This window comes from Fusarium pseudograminearum, chromosome 3, assembly GCF_000303195.2.
Source record: "Fusarium pseudograminearum CS3096 chromosome 3, whole genome shotgun sequence".
Classification (NCBI taxonomy): Eukaryota; Fungi; Ascomycota; class Sordariomycetes; order Hypocreales; family Nectriaceae; genus Fusarium; species Fusarium pseudograminearum.
In genome coordinates this window covers 7401788-7416618 of record NC_031953.1, presented here as the reverse complement: position 1 = coordinate 7416618, position 14831 = coordinate 7401788, and the positions used below count along the sequence as shown (strand labels likewise).

The 14831-nt window shown below is 45.9% G+C and overlaps 4 protein-coding genes across 4 annotated transcripts; 2 read left to right on the top strand and 2 right to left on the bottom strand.

Moving 5' to 3' along the window:
• Nucleotides 1-632: 632 nt before the first annotated feature.
• On the top strand, nt 633-4761 carry FPSE_03312 (uncharacterized protein; the record flags this gene model as incomplete). The annotated part of the gene is made up of 10 exons (XM_009256431.1): nt 633-690; nt 808-1008; nt 1067-1118; nt 1169-1391; nt 1453-1592; nt 1650-2299; nt 2356-2585; nt 3012-3067; nt 3233-3590; nt 3655-4761. 10 exons carry the CDS (start codon nt 633-635, stop codon nt 4759-4761), a joined length of 3075 nt encoding a protein of 1024 aa, XP_009254706.1.
• A 2013-nt stretch (nt 4762-6774) lies between these two features.
• FPSE_03313 (uncharacterized protein) lies at nt 6775-8038 on the top strand (the record flags this gene model as incomplete). Its single annotated transcript, XM_009256432.1, has 2 exons — nt 6775-7204; nt 7254-8038. The coding sequence occupies 2 exons, from the start codon at nt 6775-6777 to the stop codon at nt 8036-8038; spliced, it is 1215 nt and encodes a 404-aa protein (XP_009254707.1).
• Nucleotides 8039-8079: 41 nt separating this feature from the next.
• FPSE_03314 (uncharacterized protein) lies at nt 8080-12401 on the bottom strand (the record flags this gene model as incomplete). Its single annotated transcript, XM_009256433.1, has 2 exons — nt 8080-11834; nt 11882-12401. 2 exons carry the CDS (start codon nt 12399-12401, stop codon nt 8080-8082), a joined length of 4275 nt encoding a protein of 1424 aa, XP_009254708.1.
• A 442-nt stretch (nt 12402-12843) lies between these two features.
• On the bottom strand, nt 12844-14058 carry FPSE_03315 (uncharacterized protein; the record flags this gene model as incomplete). Its single annotated transcript, XM_009256434.1, has 1 exon — nt 12844-14058. The coding sequence occupies one exon, from the start codon at nt 14056-14058 to the stop codon at nt 12844-12846; it is 1215 nt and encodes a 404-aa protein (XP_009254709.1).
• Nucleotides 14059-14831: the final 773 nt, after the last annotated feature.

The following is a 14831-nucleotide window of genomic DNA, read 5'->3' as shown; positions in this document are numbered from 1 at the left end:
ATCTGACTATCGGCTCTCAGCGTTTACCCGCATCCGTGACGGGTAGAGGCTAGTTGATTTGACCTCGTCATCCGACGATATGGCCGATGAAACTACCATGTTCAGTAAAACCGCCTGAGTCATCATCGTGAAATTCTTACTAGAATCTCATATCTTTATGCATGCATTGTGCCACTGGAGAGTGAGTTGGTTATGAACGCAAAACACCACTGCGAATATTGACTGTCTTCAACTTGTGAATACAGAATTCTGATATTTCAGCTTCGTCACGTCAATGACATATTACAGCTATGTTGGACATAGTAAATATGGACTTCCAATCACTCATATCATCAAAAGCCGAATACATTGACAACGTCATATCATAATCCTCAAAATGAATTATGCATGTTGGAACAGGGATAGCAATTGCGGGGATGTTGATCATAATTCGTCCACTGACCTTGTTCGCTGGCTACCTATCCATATCAGGACTAGCATCTCTCTCGACATCCTCTTTCATCCATCTCCTCATCTGTCCCCGCTTCCCACTTACGCCTCCAAGCTGACACGAGTTAGCTTCATCCGACGTCAGTCAGTCATGGCCGCAGATAAGCCGCCTGAAACACGACCCAGCAGCACAAGGAGTCGCAATGGCTGTGTCCAATGCCGGTCGAGGCGTGTCCGGTGCGACGAGAAACGACCATCCTGGTAAATCATCTTCCTGATGGGTCCAGATAAACGCCGCGTTTCACAAACAGTCTGGACTCAGATACGTGCGATAACTAACGTCACTCTATAGTAACAATTGTGTGATCAAAAAATTAGCCTGTTCATACGTTCCAATCCTCCCCCTTCGCGAACGTAGGGCTGCTACACGTCCCGGAGAGCAAACCCCATGGGTTGTCCAAAAGTCCACATCCTTGCCACCTGCCAGGATTTTTGCAAGGCCAGGATATGACTTCCTTGATCCCTTTGACGCGCTGCCAATCAAGATGCCGCTAAAGTCCAAGGAGCTCCTCCACTATTGTTTGTGTTCAATAGTCTCTCGCAGATAAGCAGTCTCAGCTGACAGGTTCTAAAACAGTCTTACAAGCAGGAGCTACTATTGGGCCTTTGCCAGTAAACCCAAACGATTGGTCAGTCATGGTGTGTCTGAAAAAGAATAATTTAATTGACGATGTTACAGTGTCGCCTCGGCTACTCGCAATCCAGAAGTTTTGCAAAATACCATGCTGGTATCAGCTCTTCATTATGCATGGAACAAAGGTGATCTTGCTGCTTTCGAACCGACATTTCTGTTTCATAAGATCGAGAGTATAAAGCAAGTGAATACTTGGCTTACAACCTCATCTCGCGCAAAGGAAATCTTGCGATGTGCGAAATACATTAGCACTCTTTGCTTCGTCGAGGTACGTATTTTGTCATTCAACACTATAATGAGTTCGACGCTAATGTGGCCTATCATTTTAGTGCTGTCTTGGTAACTTTGCAGTAGCCGAGTCCCATCTAAATGGCCTAGCGATTTATCTATCTACCAAGGACCGGGAAGCCCTTCGTCAAGAATGTGACTGTGGTGTTGACTTGGAGCTGACGGATCGCTACCTTGTAGTGTGAGTGTTACGACACGATGCGAAAAACGAATTGATATTAACAACACATTTAAACAGAGCCAGCAACATGATACACAGCACCAAAAGTCGCTTGGCCGAGGTTGTTCCACCCGAAGTGATATCACAACCAGCAGACACAGAACTGGAGGACCCAGAACTAAGTCGAATGATTCACAAAATGCATCTCAGCGAGGCCAATGGCCCTGAACTTCGCTTGCGGGCTTTTCGGATGGTTCCTTTTTTCTTCGGATCAATTCCACCAGGACGTGAACCAAAAGATGTCGACATGTTCCCAGCGATTTCTATACTTCGACCAATCACAGAACTTGCAATGCCGACGAACTCAAAAGATCGTGGTGATCCAGATATTCCCATGCCTTGGAATGTTTGGAACAGCGGAGCTCCTTCAAAGCTACTCTATACAGTCATCACAGCGCACATCCAGTCGTTCTCAAATAAAATACCACTCCCGACCCATGGCGAGCCTGTCTATGTGTCAGGATGGTCTGGATTCTGCTCCGCTGTCGACTTTTATCTCACCACCGTTCTTGCCGTCTGCAATCAAGGTCTTCCTCCACAACGAGTCCTGCATTATCTCAAAGTCGACATTATTAAACGAGATTTGGAAAATGGGCCGCCGTTGTTTGATAGTATGAACACCGAGACGCGTAACCTGTGGTTTTGGAAGGCTTTCATGTGCGCGTTGAGTGTGTTCCATGCACAATCACTCAAATTTGATGACAAGTTTGATCTTATTTTGCAGGAACTTTGTGTCTTGATTCGGAGCTGGATGAAATATACGAGAGTTTCGACTTGGAAAGACGCACACTGTATATTGTCATTTGTGGTCTGGCCAACAGGTCCGGTGAAAAGGGAGCTGTGCAGGGAACTCTGGCAAAGAATAAGTGTCAGTCAAGGACGCCACGTAACACCATAGTGCTCAAAAAGAACAGGTCTATTCTATCAAGACACATCTGGGTACAAGTTGACTTGGTAAAGACAAAATTTCACCTCCTGTATTTCCATTCTTGGCCGCCATCCTCAGCAGTCAGTGCTTTAACCTGAGCCTGAGGGGACCGAGCACCCCGAATCTCGGGTAAACCAATGATTCAAAGACAAACATGCAGGGTTCATGTTTCAGGCCCCTGTAGCAAACTTGACAAACCCTAAATTCGTTCACTGTTGGGACCAACAACTACAACCTTTCAGTTGAGAGATCCTGTACATCGAGGTACACGTAACTCATTTTGCGTGGTCCGGTAGTCATATTGTTAAAGGAGACGAATTGTACCCATCTCGGTTGGTTTCAGGACAGACACGAATAGTAAACACCAAAAGTCTAAGAGTATAGACTACCCACAAGCGATCCCTTCTGAGCCAGTCATTATGTCAGGTGATGGCTACCGACCCCTTTTCTAGTTGATCAACATCGAAGTGAACTACACTGTTACTTTGTCTATGACCTTACTTAAGAGGTGAGACAAGAACTCTTAGGGACGAAGAACACCATCCTTCTTTACCTCAATCCAATCTCACTCTATCTTGCATTCACTTCTTTCAACAAAACCACAGTCCCTTCATTTAGATGCAATGTCACAAGAAATCCCTGCTACAGAAATCAATATTCTTCATCGATATAGATATCTAGTCGCAGCATATAAATTCAAGCTCAAACTCTGGAAGAAAAGGGATTCGATTGCGGCCTTGATCAAATATCATCTTCGACTACAGGCAGATGATACTTGCATTGTCCTCCCACAAGAGCAATGGATGAATGGCTGCTTCAATGTTTGTGTTCGTGTTGAAGTCACTGCGGGTAACTCGACTAGGAGCCTCATTTTTCGCTGTCCTGTTCCTCCTCTTGCCGGACAACAGGCTCCCGGGAGAAATGACGAGAAGCTCGGCTGTGAAGTGGGAACGTATATATATATGCAGCAAAACTGCCCCGATATCCGAATTCCGGAGCTCTTCGCTTTTGGCTTTACAGATGATAGCTCTGTAAGTATTCTCCGCTCGCCATCTTTGTGAAATCCATTCTGACAATTCCACCTCTTCAATGTAGTTCGTCCACGTCCAGCAGACCCCAATCTATACCAGACTTTGGCGCAAGGCCTGGAAATGGATCTATAGATGCTTAGGCTATCCAATTCTCTCCGATTATATCCATGAAAAATCTGCTCCAGCTGTCGGCACCGCCTATATGCTTATGGAACATATTGGTCCCGAGACAGGGAAAATGCTCTCAACCACCTTGTTCAACGAATCTACAGATGCAACACGACACAAGAACTTATTCACAGGCTTGGCTCGAACCATGCTCTCGCTCGCCCGTATTCCACAACAGCACATCGGATCGTTCAGATTCAACTCACTGGACTGCACTATCGCACTGTCGAATCGACCTCTAACTTGTACTATGGCTGTTTTCGAGCAAGAGGGAGCAAAGGCAACAATCCCAGAAGACCGAACCTATCAGAACACAGACAGTTTCGTATCTGACATGCTGGCAATGCACGACAATCATCTGATACACAATCCACATGCTGTGGTTGACGCGGATGATGCCAAAGACCGGATAGCCATTCTGTCACTACTTCGTGTAGTTAAACATTTCTTTGTCTTGCCAGAACGAAGGAGCGGTCCTTATTTCCTACAGGCAACCGACATGCATGCAAGCAACATTCTTGTCGATGAGGAGTGGAACATCACTTGCATAATTGATCTGGAATGGATCAGTGCGATACCGGTGGAGATGATGCATGTTCCCACTTGGATCATAAAACGCAGCACTGAACAAATAATCGACCACTATGATGAATACGATGAGGCGAGAAAGGATTTTATGTCTATCATGGATCAGGAAATGAAACATGTGCAGATGGAACATGACATTCCGATCGCACAGATAATGAGAGATTCATGGGAGTCAAAGGGGACGTGGTATTGGCTCTGCATAGAGGCTGTGAACCTGTGGCTATTTCTCTTTGAGGATCATATCATGCCCATGTTTTCATCAAACAAGGGGTTGGTTTCAAAACTGAGACAACTGTTCCGCTTCTGGCATAAAGATGCCAATAACATTATTGAAACGAAAGCTGTCGATGAGAAAAGATACCAATCGGAGCTTCGCTCTTTAGTCGAGTCTGGCCAAAAACTGCCAAAGATTTGAGGAGGATGGGTCTTTGTCGGCTGGTTCAACCTGCTTTTCTTGTTGTTATCTATATCTTATCGTCTGGTAGTTTATAATCACATGTATTACTTCTTTTCTTTATCTTCGTTGTCTGGACCTTTGCCATTTCTATGATTATTCTTACCATCACTTCACAAGGTAATAAGATAGGACTTGATTTAATGCCGAGGAATCCTGACGGAAGGCCAAGGGGAAAGACTGCGGCAGAGAAGAAAGGAAGTAATAAGCATAAATACTAATTACCAAATGAGTTCATTTGCCTCATCATTGAGATCTGTAAATCCATGAACATTAACAGTAACTCCTAGCTTACACAAAGAAGAAAAGGAAAGGAAATATATATAACTGAGGCAATGATATAAGCTGGGACCTGTTATCAAGGTAAGGGAATTTATAAATTGTGGTTATTTAGGCAAGTCCAGGGAATGAAGTGAATATACTGCTTTGAGGCCCGATCTCCTACTTTACTGTTTCCATCAGATATATCGTCTTGGCATCTCTCCATAGTGAAGCAACAAAGGACAAACCTACTTCTGTTACTTAACGGCAAGCTAAAGCTTGAGGTTTCTTGCTCTGCGATTTTATAAAACAAACATAACCACCCATCAAACACATTACCACACCACCTTTATCATCCAGTGTAGTATGAGGATGATAAACCTAGGATGGTGATGTGTGTGATGGATGATAAGGAGATATTGGATATCAACGCACCACAGAGCTAACATTTATACATTCCATTTCTGTTGAATGAATCATGTCTCTTGTTCCCCTTACTGTAAATGCCGTGCTTTGTCATCAAATAGGCTGCAGGCAGGAAGTTACCCAACCAACACAATCTCCATCAATGTGCATTTACAACCAATATCAAAGGCGAGCTGTGATGCCCCAGCATGATACTGCGCCTCAGACAGAATATAGCCCAGATCAATTCAACTTCCTCATAGCTATAGTCCCTCTCATAGCTAGGATCGTTATTCCTAATAGCAACCTGAAGCTCAGTAGCCCTCTATAGGGCATCTTATTTTCTACCGCTATAGTGGGCGATTAAAGATATCCAGAAGGCTATATAGCTAAAATGGTATATCTTAGCGATCAGGTTATTGGCTGAGTCGAGAGACCTAAAGGCGGCTATATTCTTAAGGGTATTATAAGCTTATAGATAGAAACTATTAAGAGATATCTTGATATCTCTAAAGAAGATAGCTATAGCCCTTCTGTGATTAGGCTAGATGATAGCTTATTGAAGAGTCTATTCGAGATCTATCTTGTAGTTGTTATTTATGGTTATTATTTAAAGTGCAGTTGTTGTGTATGGTTATTGTGTGTGGTTTTGTGATATATTGATGTAGGTGGAAGGAAGAGGAAAGAAACCGGATGGAAGCAACGCATTTTGTGCCCCTTATGAACCTTATAGTAGGGCAAGGGCAAAAAAACAAGGTCATGTGTGAGGGCATTGGAGTCATGATGCTCAAAAAAGTGTAATTGAAGATGGAAACCCTATCCCCTGGCGCCTCAGACAGGGATAAGGTAGGCCGTCCTCCTCCAACTACGTCCCAGTATATCCCACCCTGACATGCCACGTCACCAAGTGACCCCTCGTTCAAGCAACCAACGCTGCAGTCACAGCCTACAATCACCATTTAAAAATTCTTCTTGTCATGATCATGAAGTCAAGGACGTATAGTGTAGTCCATTGGGCACTTACAGTGATTGGATCCTTGGGGGCGAGGTGCATAATCTAGATCCGCCGCGTTTGGCCGCGGTAGCCAGTCTAATATTACTAAGTATGCCCATCCCCTGTTGAATGTGTAGAACAGATCATTCGTTCCAGCCAATAGATATCTCTCAAGTGGATTTCCCCTCAGTCAGGGTCAATATGACCACGCGCGTTGTTTTTGTGCCCTCGGTTAAAGGATTTCTTGCGCAAGCAACCCGTGGGTGTGTGCATTGCTCTTTGTCGATATCCTCCATTATTGATTACCTGACGAGATGAGTGACCGTTCTCCCAATGAGGAAATCGCCGGAGTCGGTACGCCCGGTGTACGGACCCCTCGGGCTCTGGCTCAAAACCTCGACGTCGACACGATTACCCAACAGCTTTCAGCGTGCCTGCAAACACCGCAAGGCAACCCTCCATTCATAGCACCTGTTGGATTCGATGAAGCACTCTCTGCATCAGACCATTCGGAGCCCATCTCCAAAGCCTTCAAACAACGGGGATTTTGGCCTTGGTTAGCATATTTCCTAGTCACCAAGAACGGTGATAAACTCAGCTATTTCTTCGAATGCCTCTCTGCACTACCTCTAGACATCGTCTCTGATATCGCGGGGCGTGTAGCAAGCGTACCAGTGGAGCCAACTCTAGTCATGCGATTGCAAAACACGCTCTGGACTGCTAGACGGGGATCACAACGACGCTGTGCGTAGCATTGCATCCCCCCCTTGAATCAACATTCTAATCTTGGCAGCTCAACTGCAACAACTAGGTATACATGACTTTCCACCCGCACCAACATCTTCGCCGTTACCAGAACCCAGCCCCCGAAAGCGACCACGTGTACAGCCATTGCATAATTACGATAACATAACGAGCGTAATTGATCGACGCAACTTCCACAGCATTGTCTCGGACATCCCCCAAACGGGTGATGCGAGTACAGCCTACTACCCAGCCCGTGACAAGCCGGTTGAATGGCCCCGGATAGTCGAAAACACAAACCCTTGGACGCCTGACCCAGACTCGCTACACAACTACGCATACCCCAATGCCAGCAAGATACCGTTGGTCTTTGGCTCAGAGCTCGGTGATATGATTGTTCGGAACGAGAATTTCACGGCATCAATCTTCGCATCATTTCCCTCAAACCCGGACAGATGTCGGCTTGTCTTGGACATAGAGGCTGGGATGGTTGCTCCACTCGCGATGAAGCTCTATGATGCACAGGTTGTTGAAACGGGACGGCAAAGGGCATTCCGTCTTCCAAGTGGAGCGATCTTAGAAATCATGAGTGCTGTAAGACTTACGAATACCAAGTTAAGTCGATGGGAGGAATTGCTAGGAAGTCTGATTGGTGGAGTGCGAAATGCTCAAGAGTATGTGAATGAAGTTGGTCACGGTTTGGCAATGACAAAGTGTCTGGTTATGGAAGTTCCTGGCGCAACTAACAGCCCAGCCCGAATGAGTATTATCATGGATCCGATGGTCCTGGATGATGTGATTAAGAAACTGTGGCCTACTGAAAGATCCTATTAGTTACTTTTCCTGAACCTCTCCTCCTGTCAAATTCCTATGTATTACCCATTATCTTGCCCAGCACCACCTGAACTATGATTGAGGGCAGCTGACGGACCATCCGTCAAGCGTTCATAATATATCTCCCATGCTTGCGCTCTCCAACAATCTGGACAGAAAACAAATTCCAAATCGCCATCTTCATATAGTCCTGGTTCTTGTGTACTGATCAAACAAGCATTGCAGCAGTGCAAGTCAGGGTCGAAAGGTGTCAAGTTGATGTCGAGGTCAGGGCTAACAGGGTCGTCAGGGAAGATCTCATCTTCCCCAAGATACTGCTGTAAAATAGATAGCACTTCGGGATTCTCAAACCTCTCCGCCCACCAATAGAGATCTATCCCATATCCATCTCTTATGTCTGTAGTGATCTTTGGGCTCTTGAGTAGTACCTCAAGAACCTTTACATGGTTATTTCTGACCGCAGCGAAAAGTGGTGTTGAACCGAACCAGTCGATCAAATTTGGGTCAACTCGGGCGTCGTCAACCAAGATTTGAACGATATCATCAAACCCCTCTCTAGCGGCCAGCAACAAGGCGGTACGTCCGGAATTATCAATCCTGTTTGGTTCGATACCTGGGATAGAAAGTAGTGTCTCTACGCTCTTTGTATGATGCCCATATGTGGCCATGTGTAGTCGAGACCCTCCAAAGTTTGGGCGAGCATTGTTGATGGTGCCTTCTGGACTAGCTTCAATGAGGCACTCGAGAATGTCAAGTTGTCCTCGGGACACTGCGATATCCATAGTATCATGTCCATCATTCGTTACTTCTTCTAGCAAGGCTCCCTCGTCAAGCAAATATTTGACAATCTCGACGCTTCCTTCAGAAACGGCACAATGCAAAGCAGTGGATCCCTTAAATGACTTCTTCGAGATGCTAAGACCCCTCGCAACAAGATCTTTCACGATCTCAATGCTCTCACTGAAGGAAGCTAAATGGAGACATGTGAAGCCTCTATTGTCAATGGAAGACAGATCGGAGCCGGCGTCAAGCAGTAACCGAACAGTCTCAAGATTGCCGCGGAGGCAAGCTTGATGTAAACATGTCCGTCCAATCTTGTTAGCACCCGAAACGGGTGCCCCCAATCTGATAAATTGTTTTACCAGTTTCGTACGTCCATGCGAGGCCGCAATATCGAGAGCCTGGCACCCATCTTCGTTTCTGTCCGCTATATCTACCCCGTTGTCTATGAGAAGGTTGACGATCTTCGTATAGTCCATCTCAACTGCTTTCCCAAGTAACATCCCGCCATGAGGCTTGATAATGCTAGAAAGCTGACTCCCGGCAGCGATCAAAGCATTCGCGGCGTCCAAGTGTCCATAAAAGCAGGAAACAGCCAACGGGGTGAAGCCAAGGGTATTTAGTTCTTCAATATCAGCCCCCGCGTCAATCAGAGCTTTGATGATTTGTGTATGACCCCTCCGACATACAAGATGTAAAGTACGATCTCCATACTCATCTTTTGTATGTATGTTTACTCCCAAGTCAAGGAGCAGCTTAAATGTCTCGAGTTTTCCCATGCATGCAGCCAATTGAATTGCACTTGAGCCTTTCCATCTCTCTTCTATACAGGCGCCTTCATGAACCAGCATCTGCACAACCTTATTATGGCCCATTGCACATGCCATGTGAATTGCACCCACAAGAGAAGCCCCGTTGGCTATAAGTCTTCTTGCTGCTTCCTGGCAACCACTACCACAAGCAGAATGCAAAGGGGTGAAGTCCATCTCATCCCGAGCATCAACTGTGGCGCCCATGTCCAAAAGGATATCAATGACTTCAAGAATATCTGAGTCAGCTGCTAGATGCAGCGGTGTGCGACCATCATTTGCTCGGGCATCGACAACTGCACCACTTTGTATAAGTATTCTCGCTATGTCCGCATTTCGCGCAACGTGCAATGGCGTGAAGCCTTTTCTGTTGGTTGCTGCCACATCGGCTCCTCTGTCAATCAGAATCTGCACCACTTGAGAGGAATTGCAGCAAGCTGCGAGATACAAGATACTTGTACCGTCTGGCTCCGCAGCTTTGGCACTGACTCCGGACTTAAGGAGCTTCTCAAGCATATTTTGTCGTCCCAAATCCCGTGAGATAAGAAGTGCCACACGATCAACGTCAGCCATATCCCTCACGCCGGAAATATACTCGGGAATCAATTTATCGGCTATAAAGTCCAGTCCCATTATAATCGCGTAGGATATCGGACCAGAGTTTTCAGTCATCCACCTTGTGAATACATTGGCGTTGCCTTGTTCAACAATGTTACTGAGTTGCATGTGATACCACGACCGCCAGCGACCCCACACCGAGTTTTCCTCATCGAATAATGCAGTGACAAGATTCATTGCTGTCTCGTCGCTGGTCAGCCCAGAATTAAAGTGCAGCCTCCAGGTATTTCCAGCGTAGCCTCTTAGTACTGCTCCTGGGGGAGTCACATCATCAGCCGTATCAGCCCATGTATTTTCAAAATTGATATACTGCAGACAAGCCGTCGCAAGAAGCGTGTGCTGATACTGAGACACCAAGCTTGTGTTGGCCTGGATTGCTCCTGGTGCAGGAAGTTGTGTGAGTAGAAACTCCTTGACAGAGAAGTGCGCCAGATGCACGGTTTGACGTGCAGCTAAGCTACCCGTTCCCTTGTCTTCACACCGATGAATCATCTGAATCAAAGGAGCGCATAGGCCAACTATCTCCGTTTCCACGTAGTCATCATCAATCTCATCTGGTAGATCATCCAGAGGAAAATCTTCAAAATCGCCAATCAAAACGGCTTCAGTTATTTCGGCTACGTTCAATGGTCTAATTGCAAAAGCCGCCCATCGAAGCAGGGAAATTATTCTGTCGTAGTCAGGTGATTTGACTATTCTGCTCCATTCTCGCTCATAGAGTGCCTCCAGACCAAGAGGAGTACTCTCCACGACACTCCTGAGCTTTTTCATGTTCATTCCGTTTCTCAACGATTCTTCTTGAAGCCGTAGCCAGAGAAATTGCCCTTCACATCGCGTGACCATAGTTTCAGAGAGAGAGTTACGAAACTCGTCGGATTTCTTGTTCAGCTTTCTGTTAATTATCTCTTGAGAAACAGAAACAGTGTCGGCATGAACATCGCTGGACAGAATCGTGTATTCATTGAAATTATTGGCTGTTGCGTGGCGTATGTGAGGGTCGTCGCGGCTGACTACCAAGAATCTTGATGACGTAGTTGACAAGGCGTCGTTGATAGCTTTAATAAATGCAGTTGCTGAGGCGTTATGGTTGTGAAGATTGACACATTCGTCGAGACCGTCAATGACAAAGGCACAGCCGGGAATAAGTTGTGCGATCTGCGCCAGGAGTCTCAGGTGTATTGCCCGGGGCGCAATAGGATCTCTATCCTCTTCCCAGGCATGATGAGCACACTGAAAAGCACCTTGATGCTCAGATATGACTTGTGCGATCCAGGTTCGTACAGCCAAGAATGGGTCATCCCGACTTTTCGACTCGGATGTGAGGAAGAAGTGCGCTACAGGCGTGTCAAGAGTGGTTGAAAGATGGTTGACTATACTTGCAGCGAGGACAGTCTTTCCAAACCCAGCAGGGCCACTGATCCATAAAGCTTGGAGGCCAGAGCCAGAGTCTGGAGTTAGCCAACGCTGGAAGGCTTCTCGATCGTAAATCCAGTTGCATGTTTCGGCATGTCTCTTTTGTAGTGAATCGTGATAACGCTGATCGGTGGGCCCGTGGCCAATCCATAAAAGTACCTCTTTTCGGATTTCGCCTTTGTCACGTTAGTTTCTTGCTTGATAGGTTTTGTCTGCACCCTACCTCGTGTTTCTTTCTCGATTCGGCTGAGAATAGACTTGATGTCGGCAATTGAGGCGTGGCTTTGAGAGACTTTGGGATCTAGATGATGTTCCGAAACTAAGTGCCGCAGCTGTTCAACAAGCCTCTCCAAAAGCTCAACTTGTTCTTGTTGCTTCTCTTTATCGCCAAATGCCCATTTCAACTTCTGCCTTCTCCCAGCAATCAAAGACCCATTGGCTCCATTAGCTGCGCGATGTTGACTGCCGAGCTGACAAATACTCTTGATGATATTCAACACGTCCTTAACAGCAACCACGGTATCAGGGTCATCCAAATTTTCGTTATGCGTTGCTAACAAGATGCCGTTTTCGAACCCGACACTGCGTCCCCACTGCTCCAAAAGGACCTTGGCAGTCTGGAATCGAGTGTTTATGGTGCTGGAATCAGGTCCGAAGGAGCGATAGGACTGTACCTTTTCCACGGCTTCTATACATGTGCTGAAAAGACCAGCGACACCGAGAACGAGACCCACGGCTTCCATAATTGCGATCAAGATGAGGTTGAAGTGTTGGAGCCTGACGACTGCGCAAAGAGGAACTCATGTGTCAACACAGCCACATAACCTGCATAAAGTCTCCACCAATCTGACTCAGCTTAATCACTTCTTTATTGGGCCAACACAAGTAATTTCATAAATTTATTAGACTGCATCTTGATGTAAAGCGATTATGACAAACTGTTGCTACAAGCAGTTTCCCATGGCAACAGAATATTCATGCCGTCATCTGGAATGTCTCTAAATCATTATTTAGTCCAATGCGTTACCTCATTCTCCCTTTCTCATCACTTACGTTGCTGGCCGAGTGAATTTAGCGAATCTTGTCGGTCAACATTGCAACTTCAGGACGCTCAAATAGCAGAAACTCAAAGACTAGTTAGACAATGTCTCGTAATACACTACCCAGAGAATTGGGATGTGTGTCTTAGTCAATGTCAGATAGTGCCAGCTCCGGGTGGTATGCAGTGAGATCGAGCACCTCAGACTCCTCCCCAGTATAGCCAGGCGCCCCTACAGGCGGTGTCAGTCCAAGTGCGTCCACGGGGAAGATCCAGAAGCCAATAGCTGTCTGAGGAGCTGTCTTTAACTCTTCGACTGTTTCTTCTCCTTTCGGTATTAAGCCCTTCCTCTTTGGCGTGATAAGGGAGTTCTGCCAAATGCGGTTGTCGTTCTTAAGAATCCACAGAATGTCACTTCTCTCGCAAGAAAACCTCATACGGGATGTAAGACTAAACTTATGCTCGCATGGGCTCTCCAGTTTCCAGGTACGTCGAAGATGGATCCAGGTGGATGCAAATGACCGAATATCCAGGAGCTGTTCAAAATCGGAACCGTTTTCGCGTATTTGCCCAAAGTTGTGTCTCAAATCTTGTTGGATACTAGGTCTTGGATCCTGAGGCACTCTTTGGAAGCAGGTGTATTGCATACCGTTGACTGGGATACCGCGTTTATATCTTAGAGAGCTGCTGGCTCGACGTGAGCTCCACTCTTCTCGTCGATATACGGCTAGGACAAACATGACACTGCGAAGCCCAGACATGACCTGCCTAAGCGCGTTGTTCTGTCTTAATTTTTCAAGTGCCGCAATAGTCTGCAATCGCCGTGGCACTGCGTGGAAAGCAACATTTCTGAGACCCAGTTGTTTGGTATCAGCAGCCTGAACCTCCTGAGCGAACTTGACAAATTCATTCGCCCATGAACCCGACCAATCGTCCCTAAACACTAAGACAGTATCGTAGTCGGGGTTGAAGTAGAATATCCCGTTCATATCCCCTTCATAAAGCTTGTAACGAGGGCTGATGCACGGGATTCGAATGCGGTAGTATGACAAGGCGACTTCTCGAGACTCTTGGTTAACAAAAAGAGCTGGGTGCAATCCCAAGTACTGGGGGATTCCAACCACATAGGTAGTAGTAATCAAGGGCGATGTTTTAGCAGCTCGCAAATATGGCCGCCGACCTATTGTGATTAAGCGCTCACAGGCGAGAGACTCGCGCCAAATCATAATCCTAAGCTCAGGAGGAAGGGAGGAAAAGTTATGAAGGTTCCTGTCAGGTTCCGGGAGTGGTTCCGGGACTGGATTGAATAGCTCCAAGTGTGGCCCAGGGTGTAATTTCGGTTCTTCGTAATCTGACGACATGGCGACAAAGATTGGTTGTTGATAGGTCGAGGTGAGTCGGCGAACTTGGAAGGATTGGGGTACGGAAGAAAAAAAAAAGAGAAGGATCAACCCTTGCCGAGAATCTTGTTTTATAGGTAAAATAGAAAAACTTGATATGAGGGCTGAAAAGTATATTTATCCAGAGGTGGAAAGTGATCAGGCAACCATGATTTGAGTTTTATATTACAATGTTGAGTCACTTGTTCTTATGGAGTTGCAGCCAATAAATCAAAAGACTGCAATAGACTTTTAATATAGGCTGAAAATAAGACTGTCAACTTGATGGAATGGCTTATCGCCAAACCTACAGTATGCTGAGTTGTTAAAGTTAATATGGCTACGCTTTTCATCTTCAAAGGGTGAATCTGCTAAGCGTGACAATATCACAAGTACGATCACGTGGTCACATCATACATACATACACATCTCTTTCTCTGACCGTAGTCCTGCAACTTAGATCTTCCATCAATTCACTCAATCATCACTCTCACATCTCAATAGAATCTGAGAGAGCAGCAACCATAAACCCCCAATAATTTAACAACAAAGGCTAACGATACAAAGTTCAATAAAGCCACAAGGCCGCAAAATTAATAAAGTTCAATTGGACAACAAAATCTCAGCAAAATCGCAGAGTTAATAAAGATAGCCCAAACTCAAAGACAAGATCACGGAACTGCGTCTGTTGTAGATACCTTTGCATGTAGTGTCTAATAGTCAACGTCTTTCTCATCCAATCAGCTATCCCCTGT